At 43.1% G+C, this 21,112-nt stretch overlaps 2 protein-coding genes across 2 annotated transcripts in view; one reads left to right on the top strand and one right to left on the bottom strand.

Moving 5' to 3' along the window:
• Nucleotides 1-1,458: 1,458 nt before the first annotated feature.
• Nucleotides 1,459-17,340, bottom strand: PSMC5 (proteasome 26S subunit, ATPase 5). The gene is made up of 12 exons (XM_081166683.1): nucleotides 17,193-17,340; nucleotides 16,001-16,072; nucleotides 15,039-15,108; nucleotides 14,360-14,457; nucleotides 13,076-13,132; nucleotides 12,651-12,881; nucleotides 4,552-4,678; nucleotides 3,392-3,582; nucleotides 2,920-3,018; nucleotides 2,655-2,765; nucleotides 2,118-2,204; nucleotides 1,459-1,614 (listed from the first exon to the last, which is right to left on the bottom strand). The coding sequence occupies exons 1-12, from the start codon at nucleotides 17,238-17,240 to the stop codon at nucleotides 1,561-1,563; spliced, it is 1,245 nt and encodes a 414-aa protein (XP_081022809.1). The 5' UTR covers nucleotides 17,241-17,340; the 3' UTR covers nucleotides 1,459-1,560.
• A 547-nt stretch (nucleotides 17,341-17,887) lies between these two features.
• Nucleotides 17,888-21,112, top strand: part of FTSJ3 (FtsJ RNA 2'-O-methyltransferase 3) — a 29,339-nt gene continuing 26,114 nt past the window's right edge. The window contains exons 1-2 of the mRNA XM_081166251.1: nucleotides 17,888-18,056; nucleotides 20,688-20,793. Coding sequence (XP_081022377.1) covers nucleotides 17,990-18,056; nucleotides 20,688-20,793 — 173 coding nt within the window. The 5' untranslated portion in view covers nucleotides 17,888-17,989. The remainder of the gene's footprint in view (nucleotides 18,057-20,687; nucleotides 20,794-21,112) is intronic.

The following is a 21,112-nucleotide window of genomic DNA, read 5'->3' as shown; positions in this document are numbered from 1 at the left end:
AGATGTAGTTGGCCAAGTAGGAGCTGATGGGATGTTCACTCACTATGAACAAGAATGTTACCAGTTTCTATGTTGAATGTTTTCTAATAAAAGTACTCTTAAGCAGCAGCTTGAATTAAGCTTGCCTGATTTCTCTTCTGCCCTACAAACGGAGGCTGCTCTCGAGGAGCAGATGTACCTTTCAGCTGTAGCAGGATGAGGGAACTGTGGTTCACCAGGCGTTGTTGAGCTGCAGCGCCCATCATCTTTGGCCCTGATGGTTAGGGCTGATGCGAATTAGGACGCCAGTGATATCCAATGGACCACAGCTGCCACATCCTTGCTCTGCTTATGCAAGGTTCACTGCCATGCTATAAGTGAGACACAAGTAACTTATAAGCTCTTACACTCAAGGTCCAGTTGAACAAGTATTACATGGAATACCAAATTCATTGCGAAAATCTCTACAAAGCAGACAAGTTCTGGCTACCACAGTGTGACGATTTTTTCCGTAATGTGAAAATTTCAGACAACTAGTTCTTTGGAGTAGGTCTCCAGCTAATTGCTGCACCCTTGCCACCTTTCTACACTCTGGCTTTTGGAGGTGGAAGAATGGAGAGAAGTAGGCCTGCTGTCTCACAAGCAGCTACTTCTTTAAATTTGCCCACTTTGAAGCACTTGGGAACCTAGTATGCATTACTTTTTTCCAAGATTTCTTTTACGCAGCTTCATTTTAGCACTCAAAAATTATATGTAACAAAATCTAGCTACTGAATGCCATTTCTTTTTAGCTGTATAGCAGCCTTGTAGTGGTAGCCTGTGGTGCTCCAGATGTTGGACTCCTCCTTTTGAGGCATGCTGGCTGGAGCCAATGAGAACTGACACTCAACATCTGGAAGGGCACAGGTTCCTCACCCTTGCACATATTTGTCTAAAATGACACCGAATTATAGAAATGTGTGATCTGAGTAACAGTCCGAGGCCAGCAAATTTAATCAGTTCACTTTAAAATTTCTCCTGATCGCAGTTTCTAGTTGAGTGCTCCAAAGACAGGCTTCCTTGAACAATAACACTGTTTCATACAGATCATGATAAATCATAATCTCTCAGCGGTTCTCTTTTCATACCAACCCTATAAGGGTTCTAGGACAGAGAATTGATATTTGATGGGTCGAAAGACTCACAAGCCCACTCATCATGATTTGGGGAAAAGATACACTGGGAAATACCAACACTTAAGGTGTTTAACATAGCATTCAATTAAGAATGGCATTAAAGAGGCTTTTCAAATAAAGCTATTTGACCTTGGGCCTTAACAGTGCTTCAAAATGCTACCTTCCCACAGTCAGTGGAGTGAAATCTATTGTACCAAAAGACTCTGCTTCTGGGAGCTAATTTTCTGTAGAACTGGAGGAACAGATAAGTCTTTAAGCACAAATTTCTGTGCTTGCTTCTCCTTCCTCTATTTACAAGCACAACTGTTAATATTAAGTTTTATTAAGAGGGGGGAAGGACATTGGGGTGTAAAGATTACAGTGGAGAATGAGGTCGGAATTCACTTGCTTGGGTAGGGGCAGCAACTTATTTCCACAGCTTCTTGATAGACATATTCTTCTCACTGTCTTTTTGCATAACCTGCCAAAGAGAAAGAACATTAGTAATAAAGTCAGAAAGGCAAAAAGGCCAGTAGCAGAGATCAAACTTCCAAGCAGTTAAATGGCTACCCAAATTCTACACAATTTAGTAACCTTTTTGTATACTACCTGTTGGACAATATGAAGTCTCAGCTCCAATCCCACCCTGAATACATGCATTAAACTCTCACTATTCCTTCCATATCCCTCCCACAACAAAAATGGATGTGGGCTTTTTTTTTCCTTTTTATAATGTCTACCCTGCCCTGGAACAAACCACATAGGCTTTCTCTGTAAAAGTACAGCCTTAATGTAACAAGTGACTACACTATAAGGTCCCCACTATTACCCACTCCTTCATTTAATCTCTGCAGCACTTTAGGAGAAAGGCAAGTTCTGACACAAACACTGATGACAAGAGCAACAAAATGCAAATCCCCTATATCTTGGGCTCTTTCCACCCCGAAAGAATAGCCCTTCCCTCATGCCCACAACCCACAATACCTTTGCTACAGCCATCTCGAAGTCTTCTTGAGTTACATGTACCCGCCTCTCCCTCAACGCGTACATTCCAGCTTCTGTGCACACGCCCTGCAAAAGAGATATGTAAGGGACCCACCAGAGCTGCCCCACACAAATGCCAAGAGAATATACAGCCCAGATAGGCTTGCTTCTGCCGCACCCAAGGATAACAAAATGATAGCCGTCGAAGTGGATGTGTGTGAGATTAATACATATGACTAGGTACTGAACCTCTCCACTGATGGGAAATGGTTGGTCAGGACAACCCAATAGTATCAAAATAGTTTGAATGTGTGGGTGCACACACCACCACAAGAGATTCCGAAATCCTTGATTTTTAAAATCTTTGTCTGAAGTCCCTTCCGCTCACTGATGCAAACATACAAGCCTCAAAAAGTGTTACCAAGAATCTCTAGCAAGCCTTGATAATCAAATGATCCTTAATGCTGCATGTGGTAGTTAGAGAAGGGGTGCCAAACTTGGGGAGCAGAATTCTCGGACGCAAGCTTGCTACTTTACCTTGACCTCAGCCCCTGAAGCCCCTGGCATCAGCTCCGCAATTTTCCGCAAATTAATTCCCCGTGTCAGGTTCATCTTGCGAGAGTGGATCTTCAAGATGTCAAGTCGAGCCTATGGAGTGACAGGAAGGAGAGAGGAAGCGGCAGTTAAATGACAATGCAGTTTTGCAAACAGGGACACTGGCTGCCAGGGTAAGAGAAGCTATTGAGGGAAAGCCTACTACAGGGAGAAATACAATGGCTGTCTCCTACAAAGTCTCCATTACCTCTTCATTTGGTGGAGGGAATTCAATTTTTCTGTCGATACGCCCAGGACGAAGCAGGGCTGAATCCAAGATGTCTATGCGGTTGGTCGCCATGATGACCTAAACAGGACAAAAAGAGCATTTCACTAGAATTCTATATGCAGTGTTTTGGCTAATAATTATCAGCAGATGCTACATCTATCCCCGCTACCCTTCAACAGACCACAGTAACCATTCTTCCCCAAGCCACCTATTACTTCTCCTGCAGCCGGAATCCTCTGCCTCCTCCTCCTCCACTTCTGTCCCTCTATAGTTTGGTAGCAAGGTTTCATAGCCTTAAGTGCAATCTAGGTTCAAATTATGTATTTCTTTAAAAACATATATGCCAAAAAGAGCAACATTCTTCAAACTTCATCAATTATACGAACTACGTTCCTGTGCATAATCCACAGAATGATGGGAAAGTGTGGATTCTGTCCCTTTCACAACATACCTTGATATTCTTGGTGGCCTCAAAACCATCAAGCTGGTTGAGCAGTTCTAACATGGTGCGCTGAACCTCGCTGTCCCCACCAGAGCCACCCTCCAGACGGGAGGAGCCAATGGAATCAATCTCATCCATGAAGATAATGGAGGGAGCGTGCTCCCGGGCCATGACAAAGAGCTCACGCACCATCCGTGCACCTGCCACCAGGAAACAAGCCAAGATCCTTTAGCAATTACTGCAGTGCCCCCCAAGAGCTAGATGAGCTTGTCCCCCAAACATACAGCCCTATCTAAAAATGCTCCCTTACCCCTCTATCAAACACAAACCATCCCGCCAGCCCCATCTCAGAGAGCCTAGTTGCATTTTTAAGAGACGGGTAGAATAGTGCTCAATCAACAGGCATACCCTGGAAAAATTATGGCAAAGAGGCAACTTGATCACAGAACTGGAATCTTGTGACCAATTCTGTGCTCGGAGGACTGTAGAACTCCCATTTTTAGGCTCTGCAAAATTGTAAACGGTCTTTTTCAAGTCATCCGCTAAACTGTACAGGCAGCTACCTTTTTCTAGTGGGAAAAAGAATACATGGCGGCTCCCCAGGTATGGTCTAAGATACATGAGCTGCCACCTTACTGAAGCTAAGGAGGGCTGGGTCTCCTCAGTGCCTGGATGGTTGGGTCTCCTGAGAATAACATGTACACTGCCTAATAAAGTTTGAATGGAATGCCATGGAGAGATGGACTGGGAAGTCCTAAGAGAAGTGACTTGTAATGGTTAATGTACTTGTAATGTATATATGTACAATGGAACCTCGGTTTTTGAAATGTAATCCATTCTAGAAGACTGTTTGACTTCCAAAACGTTTAAAACCTGAAAGTTGAAGCCTCAATACAGTAGGGAAACTCAGAACAGAAGCCGTGTGGCACATTCACCTTCCGAAAATTGTTTGGAAACTGAAACAGTTACTTCCGGCTTTTCGGCATTTGAAAGCCAAAACATTCAACTTCTGAGACACTCAAAAACAGAAGTTCCACTCTATAAAAAACTTGTGGGGTATGTGTGTGTGTAAAGCATGCTGCCTTAAATTCCAGGCTAGAATAAGGGAAGGATAAAAATGTGATAAACAATAAAAACTTTCTCTCTCCCATCCACCCTGCCTCACTCACCTTCCCCAATGAACTTCTGCACAAGCTCAGAGCCAGAGACACGGATGAACGTGCAATCAGTGTGATGAGCCACTGCTCGGGCCAGCAAAGTTTTCCCAGTCCCAGGAGGTCCATACAGCAGCACACCCTGCAATAAGTGTAACATGAGATTAGTATGGAGAGGGAACTAAACCCATTTAGTGGAGAGGAAGAGAAAGGAACTCATGGTGGCACAGCACGTCCGACAACCTCTCTTGCAGACTATCTATTTTTTTTTTTTTATAAAATTTTTATTGCGTTTCTTTCCATAGGTTAACAGATTAATTTACATAGCAACATACAAGAAACATTTTTTTTTATATATGAAAAAAAAATAGAGAAAAAAAGACAAAAGTTAAATATCATCAATTTCACTTTCTTTTAGACCTCCTCACATCCTCTCAACATTGCTTTCATTATTCTAACCAGTTCAGCAATTTATTATCTTGTTTCACATCTTATTGTACCTTTGAGTTTATTATGTTACCAATTTCGAAAGTTTGTAATTTGTTTTCAAGACTTTTAATAAACATAATATTTTGTTTCTAATTTGTCTCGTTTTTTCATCATTACTTACTTTATCATTTACTTAGATAAATTGCAGAAGCGTGACGTTTCTTAATCGTGCACAATCTTAACATTCAAACAACTTATAGTATTTTTGCAAATAGTCCTTAAATTTTTTCCAGTCTTCCTCCATTGTTTCTTCGCTCAGATCTCGGATTCTGCCAGTCATTTCTGCCAACTCCATGTAGTCCATCAGCTGCGTCTGCCAGTCCTCCAGTGTGGGTAAATCTGGTGTCTTCCAGAACTTTGCAATAAGGATCCTTGCTGCTGTGGTTGCATACATAAACAAGGTTCTATCCTTCTTTGGCACCTTCCGGTCCACCATGCCCAGAAGAAAGGCCTCTGGTTTCTTAGAAAAGGTATATTTGAATACCTTTTTCAGCTCATTATGTATCATTTCCCAAAAGGCCTTTACTTTCGGGCAGGTCCACCAGAGGTGAAAGAATGTCCCTTCTGCCTCCTTGCATTTCCAACACTTATTATCAGAAAGATGATATATTTTAGCCAACTTGACTGGGGTCATGTACCACCGGTATACCATTTTCATATTGTTCTCTTTCAAGGCACTACATGCCGTGAATTTCATACCGGTGTTCCATAACATTTCCCAGTCCTCAGACATAATGTTGTGTCCTACATCCTGTGCCCATTTTATCATAGCAGATTTAACTGTCTCATCCTGTGTGTTCCATTTAAGCAGCAAGTCATACATCCTCGAAAGTACCTTAGTCTTTGGTTCTAGTAACTCCGTCTCCAGTTTCGATTTCTCCAACTGAAAACCCACTTTTTTATCCATTTTAAATACCTCTTGAATTTGAGCATAATGTAACCAATCTCGCACCTTACTTTTTAGTTTGTCCTGGCTTTGGAGCTTCCAATTATCTCCAACTCTTTCAATCAATTCCCAATATTTTGGCCAGTAGGCCTCCATATTGGGCCTTTTTTTAGAAATCTTGGCTTCCACTGGTGATAACCACCTCGGGGTCTTACTTTCTAATAAGTCCTTGTACTTCATCCAGATGGCAAAAATTGATTTTCTGACAATATGGTTTTTAAACAGTTTGTGAACCTTCGCCTTGTCATACCACAAGTATGCATGCCAACCATACACATTATCAAACCCTTCCAGATCTAGGACATCGGTGTTTTCCAACAGAAACCAATCCTTCAACCAGCAGAAGGCTGCAGCTTCGTAGTACAACCTTAAATCCGGCAGGGCAAACCCCCCTCTTTCTTTTGAGTCAGTTAATATTTTAAATTTTATTCGGGGCTTTTTGCCCTGCCAGACAAACTTAGAGATATCCTTCTGCCATTTTCCAAAACATTCCATTCTGTCCACGACCTGAAGGGTTTGAAATAAGAATAACATTTTTGGCAAAACACACATCTTTATAGCTGCGATTCGGCCTGACAAGGTAAGTTTCAATCTTGACCAAATATCCAAGTCTTTTTTAATTTCCAACCAACATTTTTCATAATTATCTTTGAAAAGGTTTAAATTTTTAGTGGACAAGGATACCCCCAGGTATTTCACTTTTTTAACCACACTTAGCTCTGTCTCTTTCTGGTACCCCTCTATCTCTGTAGGTGTCAGATTTTTGACCAAAACCTTAGTTTTTTGTTTGTTTAGCTTAAATCCCGCCACCCGACCAAACTCCAAGATAAGTTCCAGAACTCTTTTTGTACTAGATTCTGGCTCCTGTACTGTCAAGACTAAGTCATCTGCAAAAGCTTTCAGTTTGTATTGTTTCGCTCCGACCACTATACCCTGCACCAACTGGTCCTCCCTGATCATATTCAGCAATACCTCCAGAACAGAAATAAATAACAGAGGGGATAGAGGGCACCCCTGTCGTGTCCCTTTTTCAATTTGGAGTTCCTCCGATACCACATTGTTCACTATCAGCTTAGCTTTTTGCTCTGAATAAATTACTTCTAGTCCATTTTCAAACCCCCGTCCCACTCCCATCCCTTTCAAGTTTTTCTTCATAAACATCCAAGAAATGTTGTCAAAAGCTTTCTCCGCATCAATGAAGATTAAGGCTGCCCTTGTGTTTCTAATTCGCAACAGCTCCAATATATCAATAATGTTCCTAGTGTTGTCAGACATGTGTCTACCAGGGAGAAAGCCTGCTTGGTCCTTGTGGATTACTTCATTTAATACATTTTTAAGTCTATTCGCTAAAATGTCTGCAAATATTTTGTAATCCACATTCAGGAGTGAGATGGGACGGTAATTCTTAAGCTGGGTCTTTTCCCTTTCTGATTTGGGTATCAATGTGATGAATGCTTCTTTCCACGTTTCCGGTGCCCTCCTCCCCTCCATAATCTGGTTACAGACCTCCAACAACGGTTGTATCAAGAAGTCCCTCAAAGTCTTATAATATTTGGAGGTGAGTCCATCCGGGCCTGGGGATTTGCCAAGTTGCATATTTTGAATGGCACCTTCAATTTCCTGTTGAGTTATTTTGCTGTTGAGAATTGATCTTTTGTCTTGACTTATTTTAGATAGTCCATTTGTCCTCAAAAATTGGTCTATTTCCGATTCTTTCTGAGGCCCCTGTGCATAAAGCTCTTTGAAGTATCTGTGGAAGCACTTTCTTATTTCTTCTGGTTTCTGAACTATTTTTCCTTGAATCTCCAAGTTTGTAACCGTGTTTAACTTTTGTCTTTTTTTCAACTGCCAAGCTAGCAACTTTCCACATTTGTTTGCTGATTCAAACGATCTCTGCTTCATTTGTTTAATTTTCCATTCAATCTCTTGATTGATCAATTTCGAATATTGTGCTTGATGGAATTTGATCTCTCTTAGCACCTCTTTTGACTTTGGTTTGGTTCTCAGCTTTTTCTCTCCTTCACTTATTTTCTCTAGAATTTTTTCTTTTTTTCCATTCCAAAATTTTCTCTTTATTGTATTCTGTTGTATCAGAAACCCTCTCATTACAGCTTTACTTGCATCCCAGATTGTTCTTTTCTCCACCGTAGTGTTCAAATTTATTTCAAAATAGTCCTTTAGGGTTTTTTGGGCCTTCTTAACAATCTCTTGATCTCTCAACAAGGTGTCATTCATTCTCCATCTGAAGGATCCGGTTGGGATAAGTCTCAATTCCATTTTCAAGGCGTTATGGTCGGAGCAGGTTTTTGGGCAGATTTCCACTTTTCTTGTTTTCGGTGCCATCCCTCTAGATATCCAAATTTGGTCGATTCGTGTCCATGACAGATGGGCCTCAGAAAAGAAGGTTCCTTCTTTACCCAAGGGGTTCCTTGTCCTCCAAATGTCAATCAAGTCCATATTGTCTGTCATTTCAAAAAAGGTTTTAGGAAGTCTGCCGTCTGTTGTTAAGTTTTGATTTTGGGATTTGTCCATATTTGTTGACACCACCCCATTCATATCTCCCATCACAATAATGTTAGAATAGTCCAGATAGTCCATCATTGTCTCATGCAGCTTCTTGTAGAATTCTGATTTTCCATCATTTGGCGCATAAATTCCTAATATCAAAATCTTCTCTCCTTGTGTTTGAATTTCAATTGCGAGAGTTCTTCCATGATCATCTTTAAATAGAAATTTTGGTGACAGGTTCTCCTTTGCATAAATTACAACGCCTCTTTTTTTAACTTTGTCAGATGAAATAAATTCTTGGCCAAGTCTTTTATTGATTAGTACTTTCCTGTGGAGCCTAGTCACATGTGTTTCTTGGAGGCATATTACATCCAATTGTTCTTTTTTTAGGATATGAAATATCCTCCTTCTTTTTTCCGGAGAATTCCCGCCATTTATATTCCAACTAAGTAGCTGCAGAGACATCCTGTTCTAATTAAGATGTTCTTAGGGTGAGGTGCCTTCCTTTTGCTCAGATCCCGAGGGTGCAGGCGTTGGCCCGCCTCCAGGCAGTATTGGTGTTGGTAGGGTTGGAAGCCAATCTGTTCCTTTTTGGAGATCTTCTCCGTGGTCGTGAAGGAACTTTTGGTTATCTTCAGATGTTCTAATTTTGACCTTCCTTTCTTTGTAGGTGAAGGATAATCCTTGTGGAAACTCCCACCTATAGGGAATTGCGTTGTGTCTCAGCAATTTTGCTAGTTCTGTATAGGTGGCTCTGAGGTCCAACAACTGTCTCGGAATATCTCTGTAAATTTCCACCCTTTTATCTTGAATTTCAATTGCTTTTTTGAAGTGAAGACCTAGGATCTTATCTCTCTCTTCCTTTGATCTTAAAATTATCAAGCAGTCCCTGGATTTGTCTTTCCTTACCAATCTTCCCAGTCTATATGCCGAGACAATCCTGAAATCTATATCCTCCTTTAAACCCCAGAACTTCGTGAATTCCTGCGTCAAGTATCCAATCAGGTCTCCTTGCTCGAGTTCCGGGATGCCTCTCAATTTGATGTTGCTCTCGCGATTTTTCAGTTCCACCATTGACAGATAAATTTGTTGTTCACCCACCTGTTTGTGCAGGGGCTTGACTTCTCCTTTAATTTCTTCAACTTCTTTTTGTAAAGCTCCCACTTTCTGAATTGCTTCTCCAGCTAATTCCCGATTTTCCGCTGTTGCTCCTTGCAAATTCTCTATAGCTTGCGTGTGCTGGGAAACTTGTTCAGTCAATTTTTGAATCGAAGAGGTCGCTTTATCTATTTTCAAAGACTGGTCGTCCACTTTCTGGTTTAAACTTGATAGTTGCTCCAATATTTGTTTTAATAATGTATCTGACCCACCTGCTGCCATATCTTCTTCAGTGGACTTCTCGGTTATTTCCCCTTCCCTCTGAGACACCAGTACAGCTGGAACCGACGATCGGCGTCCTTGGGTCAGTGTTGTTTGTACAAATTGTGTTGGTTTTCTTTCTTTTTCTTTTTCCTTAGCCTCTTTATATTCCTTAGCTTTAGATGCTCTTGTTCTCCCTGCACCACTCATTACACATCTGTCAGTGTTCAAGGTCAGATTGTCTGTTGTTCCATGGGAGAGGCAAATTCAGAAGTAAACAACCAGTGAAGTGGAATTCAAAACAAAAGTCAGTTCCCAGGATTTTATAATCCGAAAGCCCTGTAGGGGGAGTGCCACCAGGTTTCAAAGACAAAGAAGGAAGTAATCCGCCATTAAAGTTCCAAATTATTTCAAATCAGTAAATCCAATAGTCCAACAGTCCCTTCAGAAACTCAAAGTTTCCCAAAGCACCTTTTATAATTCAACAAAGTTTCACAAGAGGTGCTTGCAACAGTATCCCATCCAATCTTTTCTGCTCAGATGTAACAGTTACGTTCCAGCAAAGTTTTTACAACTGTTTCCGCAGTTTGACACAGTCTCCCTCTCTGGCAGCCCGACGATCTGGCTCCTTAAAAATACAGCCCAAAGAAGAAAAAAGATAGGAGGAAAGTCCCCATTTACTACTTCTTTTAGTCAATGTCCATTTCCACCTTCAGTTTAAAAGAACAAGCAGATCTGATAGCACGAAGAAGTTAAAGCTTCCCACAGTCCCGTTTCAAGCGCTTTCCGCTTTTTAAAGCTTTGCTTTGATCTTGTCAGCAATGTCGGAAGACGGACTTCCCTTTTCTCGTCTCCCGCTTTCAGCCGAATTTACGAAATTCTTTGCCAAATTTTAAACCCCTTTACTCACGGGTATGTTACTTGCAGTTTGGTGTTGATTTTAGGAAGAAGGATCAGCGCTCATCTGTAACAGCCGCGCGGCTTCACTTCCGCGGAAAGAGCGATGAACTCACAGCACCGCTACCCCTCCTTCACTCCGGGTCTCCTTACGGGGTCCCTTCTGTGTTTTCAGAGCAGCTTCTGGTGCCCGCCGAGTCCCACGGCCACGGGCTCACTCTACCCGTGGTTTATCTTGATGGGTCGTCGCTATGCCGCAGCGAACGACCCTTTTCCGCGGAGCCCCTCTTCAGAGAACGAAGAGGACCGCCATTACAGTTTCGCGCCGCCCCCGGAAGTCTCTTGCAGACTATCTAGTACCTTGATGGTGTCAGTTGGAGCGATGAAACAAAAGGTGTAGAAAATTTGCATCCTTTTGCAGGCTTTTAATACAGAGGCCTGCTTTCTACCCACCCTCCATTTGTCGTGGGCATGGAGTCCCAGGCTTGCAAAAATCTACCACTTGCCCGATAATAAATGTTGGAAATGTAAAGAAACTGAAGGTACATTCTTTCACCTTTGGTGGACGTGCCCAAGGATTAAGGCTTTCTGGGAAATGATATATAATGAACTGAAAAAGGTATTTAAATATACCTTCTTGAAGAAACCAGAGGCCTTCCTCCTGGGCATAGTCGGCCAATTGGTGTTAAAGAAGGATAGAATTTTTTTTATGTACGCTACAACAGCAGCAAGAATACTCATTGCAAAGTATTGGAAGACACAAGATTTACCCACTCTGGAAGAATGGCAGATGAAGCTGATGGACTATATGGAACTGGCAGAAATGACTGGCAGAATCCGAGACCAGGGAGAAGAGTCGGTGGAAGAAGATTGGAAGATATTTAAAGACTATCTACAGAAATATTGTAAAATTAATGAATGTTAGAATGATGTTGGATAGAAATTAAGTGGTTTCCAGCTGTAATGCTTTAAGGGAATATGAAAAATGGGTTGTTAATAGGGAAAAATCTAATGTTATTATTTTAAGACCAAAGATTAGGATGGAGTCGGTGGAAGAAGATTGGAAAAAATTTAAAGTATATTTACAAAAATATTGCAAAATTAATGAATGGTAGAAGGATGCTGGAATGAAGCTATATGGTTTTAGCAGAAATTTAATACAGAATTAAGTAAAAGCTGGTTGATAATGGGCCAAAATGAAAAAATTTAAGGTTAGACCGTTAAGATAAATTATAGAACAAAAATTGAGAAAGATGGAAAGAATTTGCTGAAATAGTTAATTGAACTAGAATACAAAAAGGGAGGTGTGAGGAGGTCGATGAAACAAGTAAATGAAAGGTAAAGATATGGAATATTGGATGTGTGTTTTAGAGTTTTTGTTTCTTTTTGCTGTATTGTTGTATTGTTTTTTTATGTTTTTCTTTTTATGTATTGTATGTTCTGTTAAACTTTTTATTGTTTTCCTTTTGTCTTTTTTCTGTAATCTTTAAACTTCTAATAAATATCATTAAAAAAAATTTTTGCATCCTTTTGCAGGCTTTTAATACAGAGACCTGCTTTCTACCCACCCTTCATTTGCCGTGGGCATGGAGTCCCTTGGTCTGCCTAGCCCTGAACAGTAGTTGTTTTCCATTCTGAGAAAGGCTATTTCCCTTGAACTGGAGATGTCAGGGGTTGAACCTTGGCCTTCTGAATCAAGGCATGTGCTATAGCCTATGCACCCCTCCCTAAGGAAGGCCCAGGAAACGGGGGCGATGGCAAACCGGACTGCTTCTCTTCATGTGGGATGAGTATTTCAATACTTATTTGTAGTTAATGTCAAGTGTGAGTAATCATCTATCCATTTATCTAAAGTCTGGTCTAGTGAGAAAGCGAGGCATGATATGGTGGGGACACCACATCTCTCTTCACTTGCCTTGGGTTGAGCAATGCCCAAAGCTTCAAAAAGCTCTGGATGCTTGACGGGCAGCTCAATCACTTCCTTGATCTCTTTGATCTGCTTGTCAAGGCCGCCAATCATCTCATAAGTGGAGTCTGGCACTTTCTCCACCATCATCAATGAGACCAGGGGGTCCACCTTGTTTGGCAAGATCTTGTGGAGTGTGTAGCTGTCATTCCGCAAGGCAACACGGCAGTTCGGGGTTACCTGTGTGGTATAGAGGTACATGAGATGCATGTTCCACCCTGGGTTTCCCCAGGGGCATTTAAAAGATAGAGCAAACCCAGACACAGGAAAGAAAACAGCACACATGCAAATCCAACAGAGACATAAACACCACTATTCCCATTCTGGTATTCCCATGTCTGTGGAATACCAGACATGGCCCAGCAAATACTCACATCGTTGATGTCTATGTTTTTATCCACATCAACAACAAACTTGCCTTCAGGATGAACCTGGAATAGAGGGCCAGTTATTACCGTAAGAATCAAACACTTGCAGCATCAATGGCAAAACAAGTCAAGCCAAAGAAATCGACAGTCAACATGGCTCATAGGAAAAATATACAGTGGTGCCCCGCAAGACGAATGCCTCGCAAGGCGGAAAACCCGCTAGACGAAAGGATTTTCCGTTTTGGAGGTGCTTCGCAAAACGAATTTCCTATGGGCTTGCTTCGCAAGACGAAAATTTCTTGCGAGTTCCTGCGGGGCGTTTTTCCTCCCCCCCCCTTTTTCCCAAGCCGCTAAGCCGCTTATCAGCTGATCCTAAGCCGCTAAGCCGCTTATAAGCTGATCCGCTAAGCCGCTTATCAGCTGATCCGCTAAGCCGCTTATCAGCTGATCCGCTAAGCCGCTTATCAGCTGATCCGCTAAGACGCTTATCAGCTGATCCGCTAAGACGCTTAACAGCTGATCCGCTAAGCCGCTAATCAGCTGATCCGCTAAGCCCGCTAAGCCGCTAATAGCGCTAATCCGCTAATGGGCTTGCTTCGCAAGACGGAAAAACCGCAAGACGAAGAGACTCGCGGAACGGATTCTTTTCGTCTTGCGAAGCACCACTGTACCCACTTCCGTATGGCAAAGCACTTCTAGCTTACAGTGCAAAACAACTTGAAGATATTATTGAGGAAGATTACTATTGTAAAAACAGATAAAAAAGAGTTTTGGAAGCCACACAGGATTCATTAAGCACCTAGATATCCAATCATTTTTGCTACTTCTGTCCAGAAACAGCAAAGTAACAAGAAAATGAGTTGTGAATCCAGTTTAAAATTCTCTTCTCTACCATGAAGTAATTAGGGGCCTCAGACATGCCACTGTCTTCCAATTTCAACCTTACAGAGCTGTCCTTTTCATGCCACTCTTCCTCCAAGGAGCTCAGAGCAGCATATATGCATCTCTTCTCAACCCCCATTTTCTGCTCACAAATTTGTGGGGCGGAGGCTCGGGTGAGAGATGGCAACTAACCCAAGATCACCCAATGAACTTCCCAGCCAGGCTGGTATTTGAACCCATGTTCTTCCCAGTCCTAGTTTTAACACTGTGCTTTGAATATTGAAAAGTACTGTTTAAATGCCAACAGTTATTATTCCCAGCTCACAATCATAGCCTGTTTGAAGGACAACCCTCCTCTACGCAGAGAGATGTATATATCTGATACACACATGCAGGGGGTGACCATACCTTGACAAGCACTTTCTTTTTGTCCATAGCCCTCACCACTTCACCCACGTAGGAACCTTGTTCCTGCAGAAGTTGCAACTCCTCGCGAAGCAGGCGCACTAGGGTGGTCAGAGAAAACAAAACAGCATTAGCATCAGTGGAGAGGAAGTCTCCCAATTCAGCATCATCTTGGACAACTCAGGAACTGTCCCTCCCTAGAGAGGCAACATTTCCAGAAGCAAGGGAGGAAACATTTCTCGGGGGGGGGGGGCGGTTTCATAAAAAGAAGTAAGAAAATAAGTAGCATATCTGTTTCAGAACAGTCCAAAAGCTTAGTTAACCACCTTAAGGAAACAAAATGCTTTATATACAACTTAGGACACAAAACTCTGCTGCTTTCTATTTTGATTACATTTAAAAGTATTTACATCTCAGGTTATAAATATACCCAGTGTTTGATATTTTACTTATGAGATTACATACAGTGACCACAGATTCTTAACATAAAAGCATTACACTTTATAAAAATATAATCAGTAAAGCAAAGTTGCTTCAAATTAAGGTAGCAAACATATACTGGTTTTTGCCAGTGGGGAAAATGTGGGTGCAGAGTAGAAACAGAATTTAAAAACAAAAGCCATCAAACCTCTCCCAAAACACAAAAGCAACACTGCAGAGAGCTGAACAATCCCCATCTTACCCTTGGCATTGAGTTCATTCCGCTGTGCCTGCAGCCGCCTGAGATTCTGGCTCTTATCGTTGACTATCAACTTGAAGAAGAAATGGAGAAAGATGACACCTCATCCCAAAATAGCATAGTACCACGTCAACTAAGAGTGTTTGCTCCCCCTATGCCAGCCACCAGATAATTATTCTCACCGAGATACGAGTTGGGGCACTCTGGCTACTAGCTGGCAAACAAGGGTTGATAGGTAATTGCATTATCTTTTCCTAAGTAGTGGAAAAGCAGCTAGCTCCAAAGAGGATGTAAACACCAAATGCATGTGGTGGTCAGAGTTTTGGATTAAGGTCAAGGAGACTTAGGTTCAACCCCTCACTTTGCTGTGTAGCTCTCCAAGTAAGCTTTGGTCAGTTACTATCTCAGCTCGCCTACCTCACAGGGCAGGAGGGGGGGGGGGAAGAACCACCATGTAAACTGCCTTAAGCTCCTTGGAGGAAAGGTGTGAGATAAAGGTAGCAAATACACAAGTCTCTTCTACTCCCCTACCCCCGCAGTATTGTCGAAGAGAGCTCTCTTTTCCTTCCAAACACCTTCCTTTATGTGTCATGTCTTGTCTTTTACAGTGAAGAAAGACATACTCTGTGTGTGTTGAAAGTTATTTGAGCACACGCGCGCCATAGCCCAGCAAACTTTTTGTCAAAACCACATTATAGAATGCATGCCTATCTTCATCCCTTAATTATAAACCTGAGTGGAGGGCCTATATCTTGCCCTTAACATATGCACTATAGGAATAAAAAAGTGAGCCAATAAAGAGCCTGGAGATCATCTAAAGATCCACTAGCCATAGTATGCCCCACGTGTTAAAACAACTTTAACTACCTGTGTGTATGAAAGTTGTGTTGTCTGCATTTGAGAAAGGATTTACAAAGTGAGAACTTATATTGATCCTCCCACTCCAGGAAACAAGAATATCTCACCTGTAGCTCTTCAATCTTGGAGAGGTAATACTGGCGCAGCCCAGTCCCACCTTTGCCTTCATCCAACTCCATCTACCCGAAAGATTTCGGACAGCAAAGAGAAGAAGACAGACAGATAAGCTCAAGGACAAGAGGCACAGCTCACCCCCTGCCCCCCCCAAGTTAAATTACAGCCCACTACCCAAACCATGAATTGTCACCCCTACCTTACAATTTGCTGTTTCACTCCTCTCCCCAGCCCACCTAGTATTTAGAAACAGGCACCCTTTAACTGTTTAAAATAGGCAGTAACACCCTCTCCAACACCTAGAAGTGACAGCAAGTGAGAACGGGCCTTTTCTGCGATGGCTCTTTGTAGAATGCCCTCCTGAACGCCCTCCCTGGACAGTCTTGCCTGGTGCCATTGTTACATATCTTTAGGTGTCAGGCAAAAAACCATCTCTCTAATCTACACCAAAGGCCTTTAGGGCTGGTTGAACAATCTATGGCCTTTAAAAAATGTGTTTGTGGGAGGGGGAGCTATGGGCGGCAGTCCTTTTGATGTTTTATTGTGCTATACGTTTTGTGTCTTCATCTTGCATGAAACCACCCTGCGATCTTCACGCAAAGAGGGTGGTACGTACGTTTAATAAATACCACAATCACTACTAGTACTGGTAACCTTTCACATGACATTACAAGCCATCTCTCCGCATTACGTGGACCCTCCCATATTGTCATTTTATGGCAGGCAAAGCAGGACACACCTCCCCCGCTTTATAACTGTGAACCGCCCTGAGACCCCCGGGTATAGGGCGGTATATAAATTCAATTAATAATAATAACAACAACGCCACTGAGCAGCAACTACACCCACCCAGATTGGCTTCATACCACCAAGCGCCTCTGTCGGATCAGGGGCCCTTTAACGTCAGGCCACCTCCTTCCCCTGTTGCCCCGCCAACATCGCCGTCACTTTCGCCGTTAATCTGAATCCACACACAAACGAACTCCCTCCTCTCTCCCCCGTTTATAGCCCCACCACCACCATTTTTAACGAAAGCCTCTCCGCCATCCCTTCCCTCTGTGGCCAGGCAAGTGGCAAAAGGACATCCCTTGTCTCTCGCCCACTTTTACAAACAAGACACCCCCGTGAGAACAGTGAGAGAGAGCGGAGGCCGGAGTGACTCAGCACTCGCGGGAACCCGCTTACCTGCTCCGGCCCTTCAACCGCCATTTTCCCCCTCGCCGGTATCCACATTCACTGAAGGGCGCATGCGCTCACTCAACGGCGGAAGCTGCGGGAAGGGAAGGCCTCCTTCCTCCTTCCGGTTGCTTGCCCTCAATCAACATGTCCGACGCGCGAGCGCCCTTCTTGGGAAAAGGAAGCCGTTTCCTTCCCCCCTCCCTTTCCGCTCCAAAGAGATCCGGTCCACAGTAGGTTTAATTGCTATACTTCCGGTTCTAGATTGCCAGGTTTTCTGTATGTGGCAGAGCAAGAATTCCCCCCTCCATATTATGAGTTCTACGAATTTCCGAACGAGAACCGGAAGCAACGTTTGTTCACACTTCTTATATTCATATCTCTTAGTTTTCTTGTGGCGTTTAGGCGCTGCACATGCGTACGCACCCCCTTCCGCCTCAAGTCATTTTTGACATACTTTTGCTGCCATGTTGGTAGGGTCCTTAGTACCTCAGATGGAAAATAGGGGAAATCGAATGACAGTTTGATGTACAGTAGTTGTCTTTCGGATTCCCTATGGTCCCCTAGGAGGTAAAACTTGATCTCTGCATAGCTTCCTGTCCGTTTGTATTTGGCGGGCGAGCGGGGTGGGGTGGGCAAGGACTCTGCCACACTCAAGATGGCTGTGATAATGCCGGCGAACGTAATTGTACAAACCGGAAGAGGAAGTGCTACGGGCTGCAGGAAGGATCAGATCAAGTTCCGAGCACGTGTGCGCGTAGTGGCTGCTTGTCTGCGCCGGAGGGGCCGCAGCTGCTGATTCCAAGATGGGCAAGAAGCCCAAAGTGGGGAAGACCCGAAGGGACAAGTTCTATCACTTGGCCAAGGAGACTGGTGAGAAAATTGGGGTGTAGTTCTGATTTATTTGTTTACTTCCTTAAATAATAAACGACCCCAATGTATGTCTTGCCCTCATTCCCAGATACACGGGGATAGTTGCTCGAAAAAGAGGAAAAGTCACTCTGTGTGGGCTCAGAGTCACTCTTTCCCCGCTCTTTGCCCTGTGAGGTAGTTACTATAGCTTAAGTCTTGGGCTGGGTTTGATTTGTGGATTAACGGGGGCCCGGAGGGGTGGTTGAAGTTGAAACTGTTCCACTCCGGGATAGCTGAGTCGATAGAACATGAGACTTATAATAATAATAAATAAATCTCAGGGTCGTGGGTTCAAGCCCCACGTTAGGTGAAAGATTCTCGCACTGCAGGGGGTTGGACTAGATGGCCCTCTTGGTCTCTTCCAACTCTGAAATTCTATGATTCCCTGAGGAGGCGGGGAGACCTAGCTGTAAGGTTTCTGCTGAGGCTTGGGTAAACAGTAACCGACTTAAACTTGTGGGATGTAGAATTAGGTTAAAGTTTATATTGGGCATCATCACCCTTTCCAAACCCAGGTTCCACTTTGGGGACCCATTTCTTAATATTTTACCATATATTAGCAAGGTGGCAGTGTATCTGTTGCAACAAGTCGGATCAGATTCTGACCCACCTGTTGAAGAACCATTGCTTTACATGACTCTTAAGAGGAACTTAATAATGCTTAGGTATAACTTGCATATGGGGGGGTGCAATCTTCTTGCAGGGGCAAAATATTATTATTATTACTAATAATAATAACAATAATAGCAGCAACAGTTGACATTTGATAAGTGCTTTCAGGTGTTCAAAGTGTTTTAGTTACCATCTTTACAACAGTCCTGTGAGATAAATAAGTGTTATTTCCCCATAATGTAAATGGAAGGGACTAAGAGGTAGTGGCTTACCTAAGGCCACCTTAATGAGTTTATGACAGAGGCAAGATTTGAACTGGGGGCTTCCCGATTCATAGCTTAGTCTCTTTAACCACTACACTATGCTGCTGTTACAATTCAAGATTTGGGTGAGTATCCATTGGGCTTGCTTTAGATACAGTCCTTCTTCAAGGGAAGGACCATAATTCAGTGGCAGAACATAGGCTTTCCATCCAAAGGTCTACACTGACTGACACAAGCACTCCCCAGGGTTCCATCCTTGGCATCTTCAGGGAGGGATAGGAAAGATGTTTGTGTGAACGATGGGCATGACGGCACTTTTTTCTCTCACGCCGTTGGGCCCACTCTCACTTAGAACAACCCTTTACTTGAAGGTTTATTTTCCTTTCCTCTTAAAATTCTAGCCCAGAGTATCCTGCGGGGTACCTTTGTAAGGGGACATTTAGTAATAGGAGTCTCAGACAGGTTTTCTTTAAATAAACAATAAAGATTTATTTAAGGCAAGATAGTATATAACACAAATGGATTAAATTTGGGTTACTTCAGGCGTACAGTACGATTACACTTTAATTCGTCCTCAGTTTTGTGTTATAGGTTTGTTTCTGGTGATACTTTTCTTTCAGTTATCCACCCCCTTTAACAATCCCTCCCTTCACTGGGTTTGGGAGTTTCTTCTTTTCCTAAGAAGACTCTCTCCCCTCCAGACTAGATTTGAGTTCCAGGTAGGCTGTTCCTTTCCAGTTCCTACTTCTCCTGGCTCAACCTCTGCCTCCCAGTAAAATTCTGGTCTATACAATACACTCAGAGGGGAAGTTGTCTTTTTCCAGAACCAACTCTTTCTCGAATTCACTCTTTCTACCTCACCTGACCTCTCCAACCTCTAATCCAACCCACTCACTCTACCTCCCACTGTCTCTCAAATCCTCTCCTTTTAAAAACTCCTTCCTGGAACCATGGCCAATCAGAGGCTGCCGTTCATTAACCATTTGCTGGCAGGGAAAGAAACAAAACACCCCACTTTCCTTTGTTTTTGTTCCAACCGATCCAGCAAAACCAACTTTTTCGTCACACCCCAGATAGCTGCTTTTTGTCAGTCAGTGTTAATGGAATCAGCCTTTTGAGTCCCAAGACTTTCCTTTTGCACAAACACGCATCTGGGGACCCACTCTTTCAATCTTAACTATTATATTTATACTGTGATAGAGCAGCTGGTGTGGCCTACCTTGTTAAGTTACAACCTAGCAGCAGGTCCCAGCCAGCTGGTTGAGGTTGGGCTAATGATGTTCAAAGGCCGGTTAAAGCGGCTTTCTATGTTATCTAGGTTGGGTTAGCTAAATGATATCTGGGCCGCATTCTTTTCTGGCTTAAAATTTGAGGCACACTTCACTCTTGCACTATAGGGTATGTGTATTGGATTGATAGTGAAATAGATAGGTGATAAATTGTTCTTGATCAGCCCCTGGAACAACGAGCAGCCATTCTCCTTGCATCTGTCCATTAAATACTACTTCCTAGTGGCCCACCCTCATCTTGGCCATATAAGACAGTGCTCAAGAAAAGGACTTTGCCTTACAGGGTTGTTCTGGGGGTTAATTGGGGAGGGGAAGAACCATGTACGCTACCTCGAGTTCCATGGAGGAAAAGGGGGGATATAAATGCATTGAATGAATGAATGAGGTCTAACTGGGCATGGCATGGTGCTCATGCATCCCTTTTCCAGGATTCCGTTCCCGTTCGTCTTTCAAGCTCATTCAGTTGAACCGCAAATTCCAGTTCCTTCCAAAGTCTCGGGCGCTGCTGGACCTGTGCGCTGCTCCTGGAGGATGGTGAGTGACTGGCAAGCAAGGCAGGGGGCGTGTGGAGGATGTTTTGTTCAGGATTAGAGAAGTCATGCTACTGACATGTTACTGGTACAGGTCACATATATGAGGCTGTGTGGTTCTGACAGCTTCCGATAAACAACCGTGAAATATGTTCAGTATAGGCCAGTGATAATGTTGAAATTTCAAGATACTCATTTGCTTTGGTCTTGTGACTTGTGCATGAAAGGATCCCCACTGTGGAGATATTTGGGGAAGTCAAGGTGAAGCGGACTGCCTCTGGGGCTTCAGAACCACCCCAAGGTTTGCAGCTGCCCTCGAGCTC

This window comes from Podarcis bocagei (genome assembly GCF_964188305.1).
Source record: "Podarcis bocagei genome assembly, chromosome: 13".
Taxonomy (NCBI): domain Eukaryota; kingdom Metazoa; phylum Chordata; class Lepidosauria; order Squamata; family Lacertidae; genus Podarcis; species Podarcis bocagei.
Note: the sequence above shows the minus strand (reverse complement) of the source record. Positions and strands in the feature narration are given on the sequence as shown.

What these genes read in the sequence shown, in the direction of transcription:
- PSMC5 (XM_081166683.1), bottom strand. Translation starts at nt 17,240, where the DNA reads ATGTGGATACCGGCGAGGGGGAAAATGGCGGTTGAAGGGCCGGAGCAG. An exon ending in AAAACATAGACATCAACGAT is followed by an intron (nt 12,882 to 13,075) that starts GTGAGTATTTGC and finishes TATACCACACAG; the next exon opens with GTAACCCCGAACTGCCGTGT. An exon ending in CTTCAGGGGCTGAGGTCAAG is followed by an intron (nt 2,205 to 2,654) that starts GTAAAGTAGCAA and finishes TCTCTTTTGCAG; the next exon opens with GGCGTGTGCACAGAAGCTGG.